Source organism: Lissotriton helveticus, chromosome 7 (assembly GCF_964261635.1).
Source record: "Lissotriton helveticus chromosome 7, aLisHel1.1, whole genome shotgun sequence".
Classification (NCBI taxonomy): Eukaryota; Metazoa; Chordata; class Amphibia; order Caudata; family Salamandridae; genus Lissotriton; species Lissotriton helveticus.
In genome coordinates this window covers 625,113,631-625,135,074 of record NC_136068.1, presented here as the reverse complement: position 1 = coordinate 625,135,074, position 21,444 = coordinate 625,113,631, and the positions used below count along the sequence as shown (strand labels likewise).

The 21,444-nt window shown below is 48.2% G+C and overlaps 1 protein-coding gene across 4 annotated transcripts in view; it reads right to left on the bottom strand.

Annotated features, from left to right (window-relative positions):
• SRCAP (Snf2 related CREBBP activator protein) overlaps positions 1-21,444 on the bottom strand; it is a 1,816,344-nt gene that overhangs the window by 1,070,886 nt on the left and 724,014 nt on the right. For all 4 annotated transcript variants that reach the window (XM_078652845.1, XM_078652844.1, XM_078652847.1 and 1 more), the window contains one exon: positions 4,692-4,828. In XM_078652845.1, the coding sequence (XP_078508971.1) occupies positions 4,692-4,828 (137 nt within the window). The remainder of the gene's footprint in view (positions 1-4,691; positions 4,829-21,444) is intronic.

Genomic DNA, 21,444 nt, shown 5'->3' with positions numbered 1-21,444 from the left:
GCCCGCGTAGCTGCCTGACAGATGTCTTGCAAGGGGACTCCTCGACCCAAGGCAATAGTAGCCACCGTGGCACGAGTGGAATGGGCGCGCAGCCCAACAGGAGGCTCCTTTCTCGCCAAAGAGTAGCAAGCCTTGATGCCCAAGACGACCCACTGAGAGATGGTCCGCTTGTGCACCGCCCGTCCCTTCTTAGCGCCCATGTAACCAACAAAGAGCTGGTCGTCCACCCGGAACTAGCGTGTGCGATCTAGATAGAAGGAGGGCGCACGTTTTGGGTCCAGACGGTAAAGCCTCTCTTCCTCTTTCGAGGAATGCGGAGGCGGAAAGAAGGTGGGCAAGGTGATAGACTGCCCGATATGAAAGGCTGTGACCACCTTGGGCAGGAAAGAAGGACGAGTCATCAGAACAACCTTGTCCGGATGGACAGAGAGGAAAGGAGGTTTAGAAGATAGAACCTGGAGCTCACTCACTCACTCTCCTGGCAGAGGTGATGGCAACCAGGAATGCAGTTTTAAGAGTCAGAAGACGAAGAGGACAGTTATGAAGTGGCTCAAAGGGAGCGCACATCAGATACATTAGAACAAGATTCAAGTCGCACTGAGGAATCACGAAAGGAACCGGAGGAAACATGTGTGTGATGCCTTTCAAGAATCTACTTACAACAGGGAACTTGAAAAGAGAAGGCTGATCAGGAAGCCTTAAGAAAGCTGAATTGGCAGAGAGGTAGCCCTTGACAGTGCCCAGAGCAGAGCCCTGCTGGGCAAGAGAAAGAAGGAAGAGGAGAACCTCTGAAAGGGGGGCAGAGAGTGGATCCACAGCATTTGCTGTGCACCATGCCACAAATTTGTTCCACCTGCAGGCGTATACCGTTTTTGTGGAGGGACGCCTGGCTGCCAGAATCACATCACAGACTTCAGGAGGCAAGTCAAATGGTCTCAACTGTCGCCGCTCAAACTCCACGCATGTAGGTGGAGACTGGGCAGGTTCGGGTGTAGGACCGTCCCCTGCTACTGCGAGAGAAGGTCATCCTGAAGAGGCAAACAAAATGGGGGATCGACTGACATGCTGAGTAGCTAGTGATACCAGTATCTTCGTGCCCAGTCCGGAGCCACAAGGATGACTTGGGCCTGTCTCACCTGATCTTCTTCAGCACTCTGGGCAGAAGTGGTATAGGCGGAAAGGCGCACAACAGACCGCAGCTCCACTCGTGAAGAAAAGCGTCGCCGAGCGAGTGCAGCTTTGTAAATTCCAACGCGCAGAAATGATGGCATTGTGCGTTCTCTTCGGTGGGGAATAGATCTAACCAAGGCTCCACCCAAGAGACCTTGTGCCACGTCCGAGTTCAGACGCCATTCGTGATCCATCATGCACCGGCGGCTTAGTTCGTCCGCTATGGCGTTCAGGGAACCTGCCAGGTGTTGAACCACCAGGGTGACGCCCTGGTGTTCCAGCCATGTCCAGAGGCGCAGAGCCTCCTGACAAAGGGTCCACGACCCCACCCCGCCTTGTTTGTTGCAGTACCACATGGTGGTGTTGTTGTCCGTGAACACCTGCACTACACTTCCCCAGAGGGAAGGAATGCCTTCAGTGCAAGTCGGATCGCCCACCGCTCCAGAAGGTTGATATGGAGCCTGGACTCCGCAGGAGACCAGAGGCCTCTGATCTCCGCCTCTCCCATGTGGCATCCCCATCCCAGGAGGGACGCATCCGTCGCTACCACGTGCTCCAGTTAGGGTAGGGAGAGGGATCTGCCGCTGACCCAATCGCGGTTCGTGAGCCACCACTACAACGGACTCGCAGTGCCCTCCGGGATCAAGACGTGGTCGGACAGGTTGCCCTGATGCTTTGCCCACTGAAACTTCAGGTCCCACTGCAGAGCCCGCATCCGCCACCTGGCGTGATGCACCAGAAGGATGCAGGAGGCCATCAGCCCCAGGAGCTGTAGCGTTACCCTGACCGAAACTCGGGAGAAAGGCTGAAAGATCGGAATCAGAGCCTGAATATCCGAACCCGCTGTTTGGGGGGGATAAACCTGAAACTGCGCAGAGTCCAGAACCGCTCCAATGAAAAGGAGCTTCTGAGAGGGGCACAGGTGTGACTTTAGCACGTTGATGGAGAACCCCAGCGAGTGCAGGTCAGCCGTAGTCTGGAGGTGGGAGACGACTGTTTGGGGCGAGCCCGCCTTTAACAACCAATCGTCGAGATAGGGGAAGACTGAAACCCCTGATCTGCGCAGATGATCTGCGACCACCACCATCACTTTTGTGAACACCCGAGGGGCGCTGGTAAAGCCGAAGGGGAGCACAATAAACAAAGTGCTTGTGGCCTACCGTGAACCGCAGGTAGCGCCAGTGGGCCGGCAGAACAGGGATGGGAAAATATGCGTCCTGCAAGTCTAACGCCACCATCCAGTCTCCCGGGTCCAGGGCAGCAAGGACCTGAGCCAAAGTCAGCATCTTGAACTTCTCCTTCCGGAGGAAGCCGTTGACGCTCCGTTGGTGCAGGATAGGGCATAGGCCTCCTTTACCCTTCTTGGGTACCAGAAAGTAGTGGGAATAGCAATCATGTCCTAATTCTGGCCCAGGAACGCGCTCAATGGCCCCCTTGGCCAAAAGGGCCGTAACTTCCTCCTGCAGAAGTTGCAAGTGATCCCCCGACATGCGGTGGTACTGCGGTGGCATGGCTGGAGGGATTGCCCCGAAGGGGAGGGAGTAGCCCCTTCGGACGATTTGCAGCATCCACCTGTCAGACGTGATTGTACGCCAGTGGAGGAGGTGATGGCGAACCCTGCCCCCCACTGGCGTCGAATGGGCCTGAAATGCCGGACTAGGAAGGCTTAGAGGCAGATGCTGCGGGAGCAGATGTGGACTGACCCTGCCATTGTCCCCCGGCACCGCCAAGGCGGTAACTACGTCCGTGACCGCGCTGAGACTGGTTCTGCGGCCTGTGGCTGGCTGGACCTGTGGGGACGTCCCTTCCATGGCCACTAAAGGAGCAGAAAGCCGGAGTGTTGTTGGCGCTGGCCTAGGCCCAAGGACTTGGCAGTAGCCCTGAAGTCCTTAAAACACTCTAGCACACTCTAGAACACTCTAGCTCCCAGTGGTACCCGCGGGCCCGAAGGTGCCTCTGCAGGTTCCGACGGCGGGAAGTGCGACCTCATGGCCGTGAGGAAAGCACTGATCTCCGGCGTCACGTGCAGCCCAGGGACCGGTGGGTATGGAGCTAGGCGCGGCGCATGCGGCTCCGGCGGAGCCGCGCCGGCGGTGTCGCCCGAATGCCCGGCCGCATCACGCGAGCGTCAGGGAGAGTCGGAAGAGCGTGGACGCTTCTTCCACTTCTTTTTCGAATGCCTCGGCTTACCGGAGGACTTGGAGCCCGACGAGTGGTGGTGACTCGACGAGCAGCGATGACTGCGGCTCCGCGACCGGTCCCTCGACTTCCTCCTCAACCGGGACCTCGAGCGGTGTGGAGCCGACTGCCAGATCTCAAGCAGCTTATGGGACCGCTCCCGTCTAGCCTTCGAGGTCCAGGCCCGGCAGTCGGGGCACGACTTGTCATCATGGTCGGCCTAGAGGCAGTAAAGACACAGACGGTGGGGGTCGGTCACGGACATCAGGCGGTGACAGGCCTCGCAAGGTTTAAACCCAGGCATCCCTATCGGCACCGCGAGTCTATAAACGACTCAAAAAGTGATCAAAAGAGATCAAAAAAGTTAGTCAAAAAATGACTAGAGTACTGCTTTTCCCAGATCTGTGCTTGCTGGCACGGAAAAAAGAAGAACTGACGTCAGCGAACGAGGGTGGCGTCTAAGTACTCTGACGGCGTCATCCCGGCAATCACAACGCCGACGGCAGACGTGGAGGCGCAGACGACACCTACCGACGGGCAGGGGTACTGCTGACAAAAACTTTTCAGATCTAGTCTGACGCCTGGGGACATTCTAAGGGAAGGAATCTAAAATTAACCTGTTTGAATTTGAATTTAAAATACTTATATAGCGCAACGTACACCATACGGTTTCTTGGCGCTTTTGGAGGCATGAGAACAGAAGAAAAAAAGGGACAATTAGTGTGGGAAGGCCTGGACAAACAAGAAAGTTTTCAGGCCCTTGCGGAAGAGGGAGTATTGTTTGGTCGCTCGTAGATGGTCAGGGAGGGAATTCCAAAAGGTGGGAGCCAAAACTGAGAAATTGGAACCTCCCCATTTTTTCCTGTTATAGCGAGGAACCTGTAGCAGGGATTGAGAGGATGATCGAAGCTGTCTAGTGGGGACATAATCTTTTAGCAAGGAAGAAATGAAGGCAGGGGCCGTTCCCTGCCGTGCCTGGAAAGCCATGCAGCCCGTCTTTCAGATAAATGAACTACATACTCTGTGGTGTACTACTGTGTTCCTACTTAAAAAAAACCTGTTCCAGCAGAGAAATCGGCTATTGGTTAATAGGAAGAATACCAAGAATAAACAAAGTCTACTGCTACCAAGCAGATACATTAAAACAATGATAAACTCATAAAACCAGTACATAGTGCACACCTCATTTTTAGCTTTTGGGACTGAAAAGCACTGCTGCTCTTTCTTACTTTTAGACCAATGAGAAGTCATTCTTTCCAAAGTAATCTTTCTAATATGCTTTCAACGCTACTCAGATTAATGTAGTGACCAAAGTTTTAAGAGTAAAAATTCTGACCCCGTACCTGCCTCTTCAGCTTACGTTCCTTCTGAGACCCATAGTACGTAAGTATCTTGAAACTCGGACACCAACGTTTCAACTCCATCTCCCAATTGAGCATCACACTGGTTGGAACAATAATGAGATGAGGGCCCCAATTCCCTGTTTGGAATAGAAATGATCGTCAGCTAAAGAAAATATAACGTGTGATTTTAATATTGAAGCATGTTAGACATTTAAGCCATGTATTCCTAACTGATCTAGCACTTAATAATAAGGAAACTGCTACTTACCACAGTATGCATCTGTTCTTGGCATGTAGAGCTGTAGAATCTCATGCTATGCATAGATTGCCATCTAGTTTTGGGTCCGGATATTTGCACTTTGTTTTTGTTCGAAGAAGTCTTTCCAGTCACTAGGTAAGTGACTCCTCCTTTCGGTGATAGTGTGCATAGGCATCAACTCCATCCTTAGATTGTTTTACCGATAAACGTTCATGATGGAGCAAGTAAGAGTAGTATAGGAAAGAGATGTTCATGTATATTGTATCCAAGTGAGATAGTACTGCAACAGGTATAGGTACCCGGAGAGGAGGGTGAGCGCATGAGATTCTACAGCTCTACATGCCAAGAACAGAGGCATGATCTGGTATGTAGCATTTTCCATTTGAGACATGTGAGCTGTAGACATAAACTATGCATAGACTATATAGCAGTTACTTCCCAAAGGGGTGGCTAACCTGTAGCTGTTGCAGATGTGTGAACTAGTGTACGTAAAACTGCCTGGCCCACACTAGCCTGTTTAGCTAACACATCTATGCAATGTTGTTTTGTAAAGGTGTGTGGTGTAGACCATGTTGCAGCTTTGCAGATGTCATCTTTGGGAATATTTCCTAAAAATGCCATAGATGCCCCTAGTTTGCGAGTGGAATGCACTCTAAGGGGAATTGTTAATGTGCGTTTAGACTGACTAACATATTTGTACGCACAACCTTACAATTTGAAATACCTGATTTTGATATTGGGTTGCCTTTATGTGGTGAAGCAAAGGCAACAAAAAGTTGCTTGTTTTCCTGAAAGATTTTGTTCTTTCAATGTAGTACAGTAATGCTCTTTTGAAATCTAATGTGTGCAGAGAACTTTCTGCCGCTGAATCTGGTTGAGGGAAGAACACTGGTAACTACAGATTGGGTGATATGAAAAGAAGAAATTACTTTAGGTAACAATTTGTGGTTAGTCCTAAGAACCACTTTGTTTTGATGCATTTGTAAAAAATAGTTCTATGGTTAGTGCCTGAAGCTCACCCACTCATCTCAGAGATGTGATGGCTATGTGGAAGGCTACTATCCAAGTGAGAAATTGTAGTTCACATTTGTGCAGTGGTTCAAAAGGAGGACCCATGAGCCTTGTAAGAAATATGTTGAGATTCCACACTGGAGCAGGTGGAAGTGTGGGAGGAATGATTCTTCTAAATCCTTCAATAAATGCTTTCATATCAGGTAATCTAAAAAGAGACAAATGCTGTCTGTTTTGTAGATATGCAGCTATCACAGCTAGATGCAAGCGTATGGATGTGTACGCTTAATTTGAACGCTGTAAATGTAATAGAAAGCAAATGTTTTGGACGGTAGAGTCTAACGGATTGATTTGATTGTTACAGTAAACGACAAACCGCTTGCACTTTGCTGCATAGCAAGCTCTTGTGGTAGGGCGCCTAGCCTCTTTTATAATATTTATGCAGTCTGGCGGAAGATTAAGATAACCAAACTCTAGGACTTCAGGTGCCAGATCGCAAGGTTGAGATGACTGGGATCTGGATATCTTATCTCTCCATGGTTCTGAGTGAGGAGATTGGGAGTAATGTGTAGTTTTTGGTGAGGAACTACTGGTAACTCCAATAGGGTTGTGAACCAGTGTTGATGGGCCCATGTGGGAGCAACTAGGATAAATGTCAGAGACTGCTGTCTGAGCTTCCGAACCACTTATGGAATGAGTGGGACAGGTTGAAAAGCTTAAGTAAATATCCCTGACCAATTCATTCACAGCGCATTCCCTTTGGACAACGGGTGTGGATACCTGGATGCGAAGTTTGGGCATTTTGCGTTTAGGTGGGTGGCGAAAAGATCCATCTGTGGGAAGCCCCACATTTGGAAAAATGGGAGGAGGACTGCGAGAAAGTGCCATCTTTCTTGCATTGGTATGCACCCACTTTTTTCTGAACTGCTGATGTGCTTTGACTGAGTGCGCCCTGGGCTACTGCCAACCAGGTACCCAGGGCCTGTGTTCCTTCCCTAAAACTGTGTTGAAACTAAAACCCAATTGGCATCTCTGGCCACCTGTCAGCCCCTAGTAAATGGTACCCTAGGTACCTAGGGCATGGTGACCATAGCAGACCCCTAAGGGCTGCAGCACTTTTTGTGCCTCCCTTAGAGGCCCTGTACTCTGATACCCACACACTGCCCTTGCAGGCTGAGTGTCTAGAAACAGAACTAAAAAAAAAAAGAGTCTACATGGCACACATACCTGTGTGCCATGCCCACAAACCCACTGCCCTGGCATACATCAGTCACCCCTCTAGCTGGGTGCCCTATGCCAGTGGTGTGGGCACAGGTGCACGAGCCCTGTGCCCCTACAGTACCCAGGGCCATTTGTGGGCACTGTAAGCGCAGTGATGCCATGAAGAGTATATGGTGCTGGGAGGTTGTCATTACGAACTCCACAGCACCATAATGGCTACCCTGAAGACTGACAAGTTTGGTATCAAACTTCTCGGCCCATTAAACCCACACTGATGCCAGTGTGGGATTTAATGAAAAATGCAACCCAGAGGGTATCTTAGAGATGCCCCCTGAAACCTAACCTACAATCCACGTCTGGACTGAGTGGCTGCCCAGGCTGCCACACAGCAGACATGTTGCTGGACCCCTGGGTGGAGAGCGCCTCGCTCTCCTGGGCATGCAACAATGCACATCCTGGGCGAAGTGCTAAGTCTCCTCCCCCAGGATGGGCAGGGAGAAGCTTCAAAGGCCTGCCGGCTCTGAGTTTCTCCAGACAATTTGCTGTACCCAGCAACTCGCCCCCACCGGTTCTGACCCCCACTCTGGCGGGAAGACTGGCGGGAAACCCTATGTCAGGATTGGGGGTGTGCCAACCTGTGCCAACCCCACCCCTCAGGTGGGAGAGGCGAGGAAGCACGACCCCGGGCTCCGGCCAGCTTGAAGATGGAGAGCCCTGCCCAATCACAGCTAGGCTCCTGCCCCCCTCCCACAGGAGAGGAGCGGACTAGGGGGTGTACCCACCCCAGGGCAGGGACCTATTTGTCCATGCCCTTGCCCTACCTGTAACGCCCCTAAATTCAGTATTTAGGGGCTCCCTGTAACCTTCCTTCCTCAGATCCCGATAAGAAAAGAAGAAAGAAGATCAAGAAGAAGAAAGAAGATCAAGAAGAAAGAAGAACAAGAAGAAGACGACCCGAGGTGCAGCTGCTAACAGGACGACACCCACTGACTTGGCCTCCGCCCTATCGGCCTGTCGATCCTGGAACCTGCTCCTGCTTAAGCTCGGCGACTCCTGCCGACAGCAACCTTGGGACACCCGGAGGACCTGCCTGCCTTGACTCTCTTAAAGACTGGGACTCCCATAAGCAGAGACTCTGCTTCAACAACCACCCCCTGGTGACAGCCAGGAAGCTCAAGACCTGCCCACCCTGCACCCGCCGAGCCCGGCCGTGCCCGAGGGATCCAAAACCACGTGGACGTCCCCTCAGCGACTGGGACCCGAAGTCCAGTGCCCAAAGACCCTCCTCAACGAACCAGACGACGCCTGCAGCCTCAAGAACCAGAGACCCCCCCCACAACCGCGACCAGCCAAGGGTAATATTCCCGACACCAAAAGACACCCCTGCACCCGGCTCCCTGCAGCCCCCTGTGCCTGCCTCGGGGGTACCTATCTCTTCTCCAAGATCCCAACTTACCTCTTGAAGTGGTGGTCGCACCTGAAGAATCACCGTCCCCGAGTCTTTAGCCTTTGTTTCCTTTTTACTTTTCCATTGAGTAACATTGAGCGCCTGACGGCTCAAAAGCACCCTGCATCCAGCCACCCGAGTGCCTCTGACTGTGCAACCTTTGTCCTATCCTACTTCCCCCTTTGCCCTGAGCAAGTGACCAGGAGCCCAGCTCCCACAGCTGCGTGGCCTGCTAGCCAGCAGCCACCAAACTGAGCCCCACTGCCCCTCATTGGCCTAACTACCTCTGCACCCGGCTGCCCCTGTGCCGCTAAGGGTGAACCAACTGTACCTACCTGACCCTGGGGGACCCCTGAGTCTATGCCCAGAACCCTAACTTCACCAGTCGAGTACTCACCTGGAGACCGGTAACTCACTTACCTGCCATTAGATAACATTGACTGGCTTGACTCGATAAATCTTCTTTAAGTGAAGTTTTGAAAACGTAAAATATTCCCATAAAATCAACCGAATTCCGAAGTACTCACCTATGATCAGGAGAGAAGCCAGTACTGCATCTTATAGCGCAGTACTGAACCGCAAAAGTAATCCTAGCCGGGTTTACTAGTAACTTCCATTTTCTCCGTAGGAATCCATTGTGTGCTTTTCTGTGAAATTTCTTCTGTCTACTTTTGAAAACTTGAAATATTCTTTAAAAATCATACCAAATACTGAAACGTAATTACTTACCTGTTTTAAGTTGAGACCCCAGTGCTGGACCTAGAAACCCAGTACTGGATTACAAAGGTAACAAGATCGTACTTTAACTGCAACCTAAATTTTCTCCCATTGGATAACATTGTCACTGCAGAGAGCGAGGAGAGCGGCCATCCACCAACACTAGATCCAATATCTGACCGTGCGCCTGGTTCTACTGACGTGCTAAGCATTCTTGTAAGGGACGCATTTTGGAGTCTTGCATAAACAACTATTAGAATGCAAGATGCCATCATTCCTAGCAATTGCATGAACAGCTGAACTGGTAATAAGTGTTGAGGCTGAAACTGCGCTATTAGAGTTTGCATGTTGTGGATCATGCATGTGTTGGGATACGCTAGAGCTTTTTGAGTGTTTATTGTGGCTCCCAGGTACGTTCGTGTGTTGGATGGTTGGAGATGCGATTTGGAGAGGTTAACTGTGAACCCCAGGTCGTGAATCAGTTGGACTGTTTTTCGAGTGCGTTTTATGCAGCTCTGTTGCGAGCTGGCTTTTATTAGCCAATCATCTAGGTAGGGAAAGACGTGAATGTGTAGTCTTAGATGAGCCGCGACTACTGCTAAACACTTGGTGAAAACCCTGGGTGCTGTAGTTACTCCGAATGGGAGAACTTTGAACTGATAATGTTGTCCGGCCGTCACAAACCTAAGATATTTCCGGTGAGCAGGGTTAATCGGAATATGGAAATATACGTCCTTTAAGTCCATGGTGGACAAAAACGTGCCTTGCTGAAGGAGTGGGAGCACTTCTTGGAGTGTGACCATGTGAACGTGGTCCAACTGAATGTACAGATGTAGTTCTCCGAGGTCTAGTATAGGCCTGAGAGAGCCGTCCTCTTTGGGAATTAAAAAATACAGGGAGTATACCCCAGTCCCGTGGCACTGTAATGGGACTGGTTCTATAGTGTGTTTTTCCAAGAAAGAGAACCTCCTGCTTTAGGAGGGCGAGATGCTCTGGCGACATTGCACATGATCTTGGATGGGTATCTGGGAGAGTGTCTGTAACCTCTAGGCAGTAACCATACTGGATAATTTGTAGTACCCACTCGTCTGAGGTGATTCAATTCCAGACAGGCAGCAATTGGGAGAGTCTCCCCCGACAGGAGAGGAATGATCGGGGGATAACAGAAGCAAGTCACTGTTTGTTTAAGGCGGAAGTGCGGGTAGAGTTTCCTCAGCCTCTTCCCTTGCCATTGTTTCCTCTAAAACGTCCTCTGAAATAACCTCTTGAAGAGGGGGATTGACTATTGCCCTTGTAAGAGGAGGAGGGATTTTCGGTGGACACCGTTTTTGAACCACCACTGTAAAAGGATCGACGAAAGGAACCCCTAGTGGCAGGTAACTGCAAAGCCCCATGGATTTTGCTACCTCAGTGTCTTTCTTAATCTTTTCCAGCGAGGTATCGACATCTGGACCAAAGAGGTGCTCCTTATCGAACGGTTGATTAAGGATGGAGGTTTGCACCTCCGGCTTGAAGCCTGATATTCTTAGCCAAGCATGTCTGCGTAATAGTATGCTGGTGTTGACTGCACGAGCTGCTTTGTCTGCTGCATCTAGGGCACACCTAATGAATGTATTGGTAATACGTTTATTTCCTAAATGTACGAGTTACTTACCTTCGGTAACTATTTATCTGGTAGAGATGATTCTGGCCGCAGAATCCTTAACATAGAATTATCCCCAGGAGTGAGACTGGATCCGGAAAATGTTCTTTGCCACAGCATCTCTGCACGCCGGGGGGCGGTACCACATGACTCCGCCCTGACGTCATCCGTGGGCGTGACATCAGTGAGGTCACATGAGCCCCGGCGCTCTGACATTAGTTTTCTTCGGATAACATTTCCGCGCCACAATGCGGCGCCATCACAAACAAAAACTGTGAGAATATGGTAACATTGTGCGAAATAGCAGATAAACAGAAAGGATAGAAGCGAATGGAGAGCAACAGCACCATCCAGAGAAGTGCCAGGCACTGTGGCAGTGAAAGTCATAGAAGGGAAGAGCAGAGCACAACTACTGCAAAGCAACCTTGCAAGCAAATACAACATTCTCCCTGGAGACAGAAAACGCATGCGAAAAATGTTGCAGCAGACTAAAGAAACCTGCAACCACAGCCCATTAACAGTGAAGAACAAGAAGTCCAGAACAGAAGAGTAACAACAAATTACCCTAAGACAACACCATCAAGGAGAGTTGCGTCCCTTGAAAGGAGCAAAGGGCTGAGGCACAGCTAAGAGACCCCAACTCAGAGGACTGCACATGAGTCCGAAATTTCAAGCAAGGAAAAGGGAGAAAGTATGAGAAGGCCCCACACTGGAAACACCAGAATTTGTTGTTGTCTTAGATGAGCTGCAACTACTGCCAGACATTTGGTGAAGACCTTGGGTGCTGTGGTAACTCCGAATGAGAGTACCTTGAACTGGTAATGCTGACCGTCTAGTACAAACCGGAGATATTTCCTGTGAGAGATGTGAATGGGAATATGGAAGTAGGCATCCTTGAGGTCTAGAGTGGCAAGGAAATCTCCTTGTGATAGCAGAGGAAGGACCTGTTGAAGTGTGACCGTGTGAAAATGAAAGACGCACCAGGAGACTAACGGTGTGAAAATGGTTTGATTGTCTGTACAGGTTATGGGGTCTTGGATCCAAAATGGGTCTGAGAGAACAGTCTTTCTTTGGAATGAGGAAGTAGAGGGAGTTAACCCCTGTGTTTTGCTGATGCAGGGGTACAGGTTCTATTGCTTGTTTTTAAAGGAGGGAAATGACCTCTTGCCTTAACAGAGACATTGGGCGCAGTTTGGGTGGTATGTTAGAAGCGAGTGGAGCGGCTAGCGCTATTTCTGAAACTCTGTGTGACAATTGATTTTAATAATTGATCCCAAATTGCAACTGCGTGTAGCCCCCTCTATTTTTAATTTATTTATTTATTTATAAAATTTCTAAAGCGCACAAATACCTTCCGGTGTCTCGGCGCTAGAGTTTACAGATTGCAGAAGATTTCCATTGACATATTACTGCTTGAAAAGCCAGGTCTTGAGATGTTTTCGGAATGTTAATAGTGAAGGGCTAAGTTCGATATAAGAAGGGAGCTGATTCCATAGTTTTGAGGCGGCCACCACAAAACGTTTGTCTCCCCATGATGCCTTTTTTGTACGTGGAATTTGGAGCTGTTGGGCTGAGGATGAACGTAATGTTCGACTAGGCTTGTAAACCTTAATTGCTTTTTTGAAGAATTCTGGTCCATTATTGTTCAAAGCCTTATAAATAATACACAAGGCCTTAAACTTTGTACGGCTTCTAATCGGTAACCAATGAAGCTCACGGATGATGGGGGAAATGGATGAGTATTTAGGTGTGCCAGTCAGAATCCTTGCGGCAGCATTTTGAACAAGCTGTAATTTGTTCAAAACTTGCTCCTGCGCGTTAAGCAATAGGCCATTGCAGTAGTCCACCTTAGATAGTACTAGAGTGGACATTAGGGTCTTGCCTGCATTCGAGGGAAGAAATGGAAGCAATTTCCTTACCATTCTAAGGGTAAAGAAGGAGGCTGAGACCACTGCGTTGGCATGGCTGACAAAGGCTAGCTTGTTGTCAAAAAGCACGCCCAAATTTCTCACTTTAGATACTGGTGATGGAGGAGTTCCCAGCTCCAAAGGCCACCAGACTGGGGACCAAGACGGAGTCAGTTCACCAAATAACATCACCTCCGTCTTGTCAGAATTTAGCTTTAAACAGTTCTGATTCATCCAGATACTGATGGCATTCATGCCCTCCTGGAAATTAGCTGCCACTGCTTCTCCATTTTTGTGGATCGCCAGGACCAATTGGGTGTCATCGGCATATGATGTTAAACCTATACCAAATGACTTAATCACCCTCGCCAAGTCCGACACGTAGATGTTAAAAAGTGTCGGACTTAGCGAGGAGCCCTGGGGGACTCCACAAGGCAAGGTAAAGTCAGGAGAGTACCTGTGTATGACGATTTTAAGAATTGTTCCGACCTTGCACATTGTCCTTTTTAAACAGCGTGAAGTCCCCCTTTTAAAACGTGTATTGTGACAATTGAATTTATAATTGCTGTACATTGCACCGTAGCACTTTAGCACATTTGTGAGCCTATTTGCACTGTTCCTACCTGACACCCCACCGCCTAGAATTCCGCCGCCATCTTAGGTGTGGTGGGAGTGCAGGACGCGCTCTAGCACTGTCAGGGACACGAGGCTACAAAGCCCTATGTTCTACCGGAAGCGCAGCGGACGGGCGCAGCGGGCGCAGCGGAAGCGCGCCGAAGGCAAGCCCGTCTGCGCCCGTCCGCGCTTAGCGCTGGAAACGCTGTTTGTTTTCAGGGGTCCCGCTACTCCAAAGTCGAGCTGTGTGGCCTGAACCAGCGTCTATGTGATCATCCGGTGAGAGCCAATTTTGAGAATAATTGTGTTACTCCCAGATGCCCCTCCTGCGGATTCCTAATCCCTAATAACCTCCCTAACATCCCACCAAATATGCCGGTGCTTCCTCGAGATAGAAATAAAGGTACTGCATTAAACAACACTCAGCAGACTACCATTCAGAGCAACTATCAAACGCCTGTGACCGGCAGAAGCAGTAATCTGAAATGTATCCTGCTGAATACTAAATCCATGCCTAAACACAAGCATGAGATCGAAGCCTTGATAACTGATCATGGGGCCGATTTCCTGTTTCTCACAGAGACATGGGCAAATGATGCCTCTGGACCCGACTGGAATATGGCCACCCCAGAAGGCTATTCTGTCGAATTTGTAAACAGAACCAAAATGTGGGCGGGGGAATAGCAATAATTTACAAATCGCACTTTAAACTGCATGCCTGTCCCCAGCAGGAATTACAGGCGGAGGCCATGACCTTCAAAATTAAAGAGAATAACTGCCTGATTTTTGAAGGACTGCTCGTGTACCGCCCCCCTGGTCCGAGAGGCCCTTTTATTAAAGCACTACACACTTTTTTAGAAACTACCACAGACCCAGTCACCTATACTATCCTGGGTGACATTAATTTCCATCTTGAGGCGAATAACGATCTGGACTCAGTCACGTTACTGGATAATTTCCTTAGTTTCGGAATGTTGATAGACCCACGCATTCAGCGGGGCATATCCTCGACGGGATCTTCACCAATAATGACCATATTAAGATGACCTCTGTTCTTCCCATCACTTGGTCAGACCACAGTGCCATCTTTTTTAATTTACAACTTAAAAACCTTGTAAATAAGCGTAGGAATTTCATACCCCCCGAAAAAACACGTCCCCGGAAAAAGCTTGAACCCGAGTCCTTAGCTAAGATACTGGCCAAAAATCCCCCGGACTTTGAAGGTGGTAATAGTGATAAGGGAGCAATCGACTTCCGCAACTGGCTTAACAAGGCGGTGGATGAGCTGGCCCCAATTGAAACAAAGAAACCCAGAAGGCGATCCGCCACTGCCCAATGGTATACGGCAGAGGTAAAGGCAGTCAAAATAAAATGTCGTAGACTGGAGCGGACGTGGCGCTAGGACTACAGTCAGGAAAACAAACTTAATTATACTAAAAGCCTACAGGAGTATAAACTGACAATTGCTCAGGCAAAAACAGCCTACTTTACGAATAAAATCCAAAAGTCGTCCAACTCTGCTAGGGAGCTTTTTAAGGTAGTAGCTCACTTAGCATAAACTACCCGGGATACAATCTTTGTTCCAGACCAAAACTTTGTGAGTGGTATCGCTACCTTCTTCCAAACTAAAGTACAAACAGTATATGACGAGCTCAGCACCATAGTAACAGATACTGCCGACAACGAGGTCGAACACTCCATCGCGACCCCCTTTTAGTTTTTCCAATTTTCCTTCATTGGAGAAAGAGCAAGTGTACGATCTGCGAAATCCGGCTCTCCTCTAGATCCTTGCCCACCCCCCTAGGTTTTGCATATGGTTCCAGAGAGCATTGTGAATGTGCTAACACCCTTACTCAATAAGATTATTGATACTGGTGAATTCCCCAGCAGTTAGAAGAAGGCCTGTATTAGACCTAATATTAAGAAGGAGAATCTGGATCCCTCCGTGCCGAAACACTACCGCCCCATTTCCTGTCTGCCACTACCTGCAAAAATCCTGGAAAAGGCCATGAATCAAGAAATCATGAAATACATAGATGAAAAGAAACTGTTAGATCCCTCACAACATGGTTTCAGACCATATCATTCCACTGAATCAGCTCTCATTATGGCCACAGAAAAAATACGTAAGACTATGGACGAGGGTGGTCGGACGGCCCTGATCTTATTAGATTTGACAGCGGCCTTCGACACTGTAAATCACTCCATCCTGCTAAAAAGACTAGTTACTCTAGGCCTCACCGGTAATGCTTTGACTCTTGTCACCTCCTTTTTAGACACACGAACACAACGGGTACTCTGGAGCGGGCTACAATCAGCCAAATTTTCTCTTCCAGGTGGAGTCACGCAGGGCTCAGCATTGTCACCCACGCTGTTTAACCTGTATGTTACTCCCCTAGCAGCGCTGATTAGATCCTATGGCCTACATTTGGTGTCTTACGCTGATGACACTCAAATTGTAGTGTCAATCTCTCAATCTACTGAAACCATAGCAGAGCGCTTCAGGAGCTGCCTAGCTGGGGTGAGAAAGTGGATGAGCCACAACTTTCTTAGATTAAACACGGACAAAACCGAAATCATTGAATTCGCCATAAGCCGTCCATTTGGAGTGATCTATGGTGGCCTCCTGAGGCAGGGTCTTGCCCCGTCCCAGTTGATAAGGTTAGGAACCTTGGTTTCCTATTCGACAAGGATCTACAAGGCAAGGCTCAGATCAACCAGGTGACATCTGCCTGCTTCTATAGCATTAAGGTGCTTAGAAAAATCCTGCCTTACATTTCAACTGCATTAAGAAAGACGGTGATGGGAGCCCTGGTTATGTCCCGCGTAGATTACTGTAACTCCCTCTACCTGGGAGCAGGGGAGAAACAACTGAGCAAGCTGCAGGCAATCCAAAATGCAGCGGCGAGAGTACTGCTTAATCTCCCCAAGCGGCACCCCACTTCTAAAGCCATTCGGGAGCTTCATTGGCTCCCGGTTAGGCGCCGCATTCAGTTTAAGGCCCTCTGTTTGGTACACAGGTATGATAAAGGACCAGATGATTTCATTAAACTTCTACCTCGTTATGTACCCTCTAGAACTTTGAGGTCAACCAATCAAGACCTAGTGTGCCAGCCCAGAATAAACAGAGCTCGATGGGGCGGCAAATCCTTCTCCCATCAAGCGGCAAAATTGTGGAATTCATTGCCCCCCCTGTTGCGCGCACAAAAATCGAAAATGAGCTTTAGAAAGTCCTTAAAAACCTGGCTCTTCACCCAGTCCTAATTCTGCCCCATTTTGCTTCTTAGTACTCTCAGCGCCAAGACGCCGCGGCATTCGTGCGCTCTATAAGAATTTCAGTCAGTTATGTTGGGGGGAGGGGGGTGGTAGTGGTGAGTTCTAGACACTTGTCTTAACCACTTGTCTGTAGTAATGTTGTTCCAGACATGTAGGAATTGGGTTAATCTTCCCCCGACCGGAGTGGAATGGTTCAGGGGAGCGGAGGGGAGTCATTGGGTAGGGTTGGTTTTGCCTCAACCCTTGTTATTATTACCTCTGTAGCCTCCTCTTTGATAACCTTTGGTAAATGAGGTTTGGGTGGGAGTTTTGTAAGATGTTGAGGGGTTGTCAGAGGAATAACCTCTGGAGGTGCCTTTGTAATAGGAGCGACGAAAAGAGTGTCTGGGAGCTTGCGATTGCAAAGCTCCCATTGATTTAGCTGTGTTGGTATCTTTTTTCATCTTTTCTAGAGATTAATCTACAGCAGGGCCAAAAAGGTGTTGCTCATCAAAAGGGTTGATTAAGTATTGAAGTTTGCACCTCTGGTTTAAATCCTGAAATGCGTAGCCATGCATGTCTTCATAGAAGGACACTTGTGTTAACGGCTCGGGAGGCGGTATCTGCCACGTCTAGAGAGCAGCGAATGGAGATGTTTGTTATGAGTTTACCCTCCTGTATAAGAGCCATGGCCTTGTATTTATCATGGAGATGTTGCAACGGTGTCTCTAGCTCACCATAATGTGCCCCGTCATATCTAGCCAGCAAAGCCGGTGTTTTGGCGATTCGCCATATAGTGGCCGCTTGTGATGCTGTGCGTTTACCAGAAGCGTCCAAGAGTCTTGATTCTTTTCTCTGGAGGCAGAGCATCTCCTGACGTTTGTGAATTGGCTCTTTTTCTGGGGTTGGAGACCACTAATAAATCGAATGGTATTTGTCCCTTGATGTAAACAGGGTCTGTAGGGGCAGAATTTTATTTTTTCTCTATCCTGTGGCTAATTACCCTAGCTGTGAGGAAGTGCCATCTTTCTTGCGTTGGTATGCCCCCACTTTTTGCTGAATTGCTGAAGTGCTTTGAGTGAGTGTGCCCTGGGTTCCTGCCAATCAGGTAACCAGGGCATGTGTTCCTTCCCTAAAAACGAATAGTTTCTTACCTTTCGGTGTAGTTTTGCAGCTTGAAAATCTTTCTGGATTCACTATGCTGTGCATTATTCCGCGGTCTAGTGGTTGGGTCCGGAATCGTAGTCTTTTCTTTGTTTTTTTTTGTGGTTTTTTTAGCCCAGGTGGGCGTCGACGTCCCACCTTTTGGTGTCCTTCCCGTGACGTCGGCACGCTTCCTGCGGAAGCTCCCACCCTTGGGCACCATCTTCGGATTCTTTTTTTCTCGTTTGTGTTCTGTTTCCGAATTTTATGGCAATATTCCAGTAAGTGATTTACCACTTTATCCTTCAAGGTGTCTGTTTCAATATTGTCCCTCTTTTTACCCCCTCTTTCTCCAGCCTCATCTTTCTGGCGGAAGTGGGTGGGTTCGCTAGTGACTCCAGAAAGATCTTCAAGCTGCAAAACTACACCGACAGGTAAGAAACTATTCGTTATGCAGCGTGAATCTTTCTGGACTCACTATGCTGTGCTTAGACTTTGTAGCGGTTTGTTATATTTGTGGCGGCTGGGTGGAAGATAAGCGTTTGTTGTTGAATATATGTTGAAGCACCTTCTGTCCTACTTGTGCTTCTTTGTTCATTTGTATTTCCTCACAGTTGTGCTTTGTTAATGTGTGCACTGAAGCCCATGTTGCCGCCAGGCATATGTCCTGAATGGGTGTGTTAGCCAGGAAGGCTATTGTTGCTCCCTTTTTCCTGGTAGAATGTGCCCGTGGCCCCTCTGCTAGTTCCTGCCCTACTTGTTTGTGGCAGAATTGTATAGTCTGTGCTATCCATCGTGCAATGGTTCCCTTAGTAACTGGTTTTCCCAAGAAACTGTCTGCGAAGGACACAAAGAACTCTTTTCTTTTCCTGTGTTCCTTAGTTCTCTCAATGTAGTGCATGACTGCCCTTCTGGCGTCCAGAGTGTGCAGTGCCCTTTCGGCGTTTGTTTCTGGAAGAAACTTGGTATTTGTATCGTCTGGTTGATGTGGAACCTTGACACCACCTTTGGCATAAAGTGTGGGTCCGTTCTCATCACCACCCTATCATTGTGAATTTGGATGTAGGGTTCTTGTAGCGTTAACGCCTGTAGTTCGTTCACCCTGCGCAGCGAGGTGATTGCCACTAAGAATGCTGTTTTTATTGTTAGCATTTGTAGGTAGGCCTTATGAATTGGTTCAAAAGTAGCATTCATGAGTTCCGTCAGGACTAAGGAATAAACTACTTACCAGTATGCATCTGTTCTTGGCATAGAGGGCTGCAGAGTGGTACATTTATGAATAGATCGCCATCTGGTGTTGGGCTTGGATGATTGCACTTGTTGTTCTCTTCGAGAAGTCTTTTGTAGTCACAAGACTGATGACTCCTCCTTTGGGTGCTAGTGCGCATGGGCATCGGCTCCATCCTTAGATTGTTTTGCCATAGTAGGGTTAGATGGAGTAGTATGATAGAATACAGAAAGAGATGCCCATGTAAGTGTATCTAAATAAAAATGTTGGAACAGGGAGGGCATGTACCACTCTGCAGCCCTCTATGCCAAGAACAGATGCATACTGGTAAGTAGCGTATTCCGTTCGAGGCATATGGGCTGCAGATGGTACATTTATGAATAGATTACACAGCAGTTACCTCCCTAGCGGTGGTCGCCAGTGTCTGTTGCAACAGTATGAAATAAAGCTTTTAGTACAGCTTGTCCCACCCTTGCTTGTTGTGTTGCCTGCACATCAACACAGTAGTGTTTTGTGAAGGTATGCGGTGTAGACCAAGTTGCTGCTTTGCATATGTCATCTAGGGGAATGTTTCCTAAGAATGCCATAGATGCCCCTAGTTTACGTGTAGAATGAGCTCTAGGAGGAACAGTTAATGTTCTCTTTGCTTTTATGTAACATATTTGTATACATTTTACAACCCACCTAGCAATGCCTGCTTTAGAGATAGGATTGCCCTGGTGTGTTGGGGAAAACGCTACAAATAGTTGTTTGGTTTTTCTGAAAGTTTGTGTTCTTTCTATGTTATATAATATTGCCCTTTTGACATCTAATGTATGTAGGGCCCTCTCTGATACCGTCTGTGGTTTTGGAAAAAAGACTGGTAGTTCCACTGGTTGATTGATGTGGAATGCTGAAATTACTTTAGCCAAGAACTTTGGGTTTGTTCTAAGAACCACTTTATTCTGGTGTAACTGTAGAAATGGTTCTGGTATTGTCAATGCCTGTAATTCACTCACTCTCCTGAGGGAGGTAATGGCTAGAAGGAAGGCCACCTTCCATGTAAGAAATTGTATTTCACACCTATGCATAGGTTCAAAAGATGGTCCCATTAGTCTGGTGAGTACTATGTTGAGATTCCAGACTGGAGAAGGAGGCAGTCTTAGTGGAATAACTCTTTTGAGGCCTTCCATGAAAGCTTTAATTGCGGGCACTATAAACAGGGATAGATGTTGCCTGTTCTGCAGGTATGCTGCTATAGCTGCAAGATTTACTCTAATGGAGGTGTAAGCAAGGTTACATTGCTGTAAGTGTAGTAAGTAGCAAATAATATTTTGTGTTGATGCGTCCAGAGGGTTGATGTTGTTACTATTACAGTATACAGCAAACCTCTTCCACTTTGCTGCATAGCATGCTCTGGTGGTGGGACATCTTGCTTGCTTAATAATTTCTATACAGTTTGGAGGTAAATTTAAGTATCCAAATTCTAAGACCTCAGGAGCCAGATCGCTAGGTTCAGTTGCTGGGTGCATTATTTCTCCATGGATCTGTGTAAGGTGCATGGGTAAAATTCTTAATTTTTGATGTGGCACCTGTGAGAGTTGCAGGAGCGTGGTGAACCACGGCTGTCGTGCCCACGGGGTGCTACTAGTATCATGGTCATTGAATGTTGTTGCAGTTTTCGAACCACTATTGGAATTGGTGGGAGAGGGGGAAAAGCGTATGCAAATTTGTTGGACCAATTTATCCATAATGCATTGCCCTGCGACAGGTGGTGTGGGTACCTGGATGCGAAGCTTTGGCATTTTGCGTTCTGATGAGTGGCAAAGAGATCTATCTCCGGTTGCCCCCATCTTTGAAAGAATGGTTTCAGTACCTGGTTGTACAGTTTCCATTCGTGTATTTGTTCTGACTCTCTGCTTAAGATGTCTGCTATCTGATTTTGAACTCCTGGTAGGTGTTCGGCTAACAAATAGATGTTTTGAGGAATGGCCCATCTCCAAATTTCCTGTGCTAGTCTGGATAGTTGGAGAGAGTGTGTCCCCCCCCCTGTTTTTGAATATAATACATTGCTGTCATGTTGTCAGTTCTGTTCAGGACTGCTTTGTTGAGAATCTGCATTTGAAAAGCTTTTAATGCTAGAAACAATGCTAGTAGTTCTAGATGATTGATGTGCAGTCTTGTTTGCTGTACACTCCATCTTCCTTGTACTGTATATTTGTCCATACGAGCTCCCCATCCGGTGAGCGATGCATCCGCTGTTAGCACCAATTGTGGAATTGGTTCTAGGAACGACCGCCCCTTGGAAATGTTTGTTGTGTTCCACCAC